Source organism: Charadrius vociferus, unplaced genomic scaffold, assembly GCF_000708025.1.
Source record: "Charadrius vociferus isolate BGI_N301 unplaced genomic scaffold, ASM70802v2 scaffold7, whole genome shotgun sequence".
Classification (NCBI taxonomy): Eukaryota; Metazoa; Chordata; class Aves; order Charadriiformes; family Charadriidae; genus Charadrius; species Charadrius vociferus.
This window is the reverse complement of record NW_009649308.1, coordinates 4,889,197-4,889,549: the sequence shown is the minus strand read 5'-3', so window position 1 is coordinate 4,889,549 and position 353 is coordinate 4,889,197. Positions and strand designations below refer to the sequence as shown.

At 39.9% G+C, this 353-nt stretch overlaps 1 protein-coding gene across 1 annotated transcript in view; it reads left to right on the top strand.

Moving 5' to 3' along the window:
• The window catches only part of KIAA1210 (KIAA1210 ortholog), a 63,137-nt gene extending 63,008 nt beyond the window's left edge, over nucleotides 1-129 (top strand). The window contains exon 13 of the mRNA XM_009889330.1: nucleotides 59-129. Within this exon, the coding sequence (XP_009887632.1) occupies nucleotides 59-129 (71 nt within the window). The remainder of the gene's footprint in view (nucleotides 1-58) is intronic.
• The last annotated feature ends 224 nt before the right edge of the window (nucleotides 130-353 follow it).

Sequence of the window (353 nt, the reverse complement as noted above, 5' to 3'; positions counted from 1 at the left end):
GTTGAAAAGCAAGCAAGACACTCCTCTAACCTGCCAATGACACCATGCAGCCCTGCAGAACCACCATGGCTATCCCTGGCCAAGAAGAAAGCCAAAGCATGGAGTGAAATGCCCCAGATTGTACAATAGCAAATGACACGAGCATCCTTTGTATTGCCAATAGCTGCGTTAACTCCATCTAATCACTTCTTTACTGTGACCTTTTTTTTGAGAAATAAGAGCCTTAAAACTTTTGCTCAGACCATTCTATGTAAATACACAATGAAGAAATGCCATCGCAAGCTTAATTTGAAGTATTAGAAAGCTGAGCATTTCCTACTACCAAATACTAGGAAAACTTGATCAATTTGTTA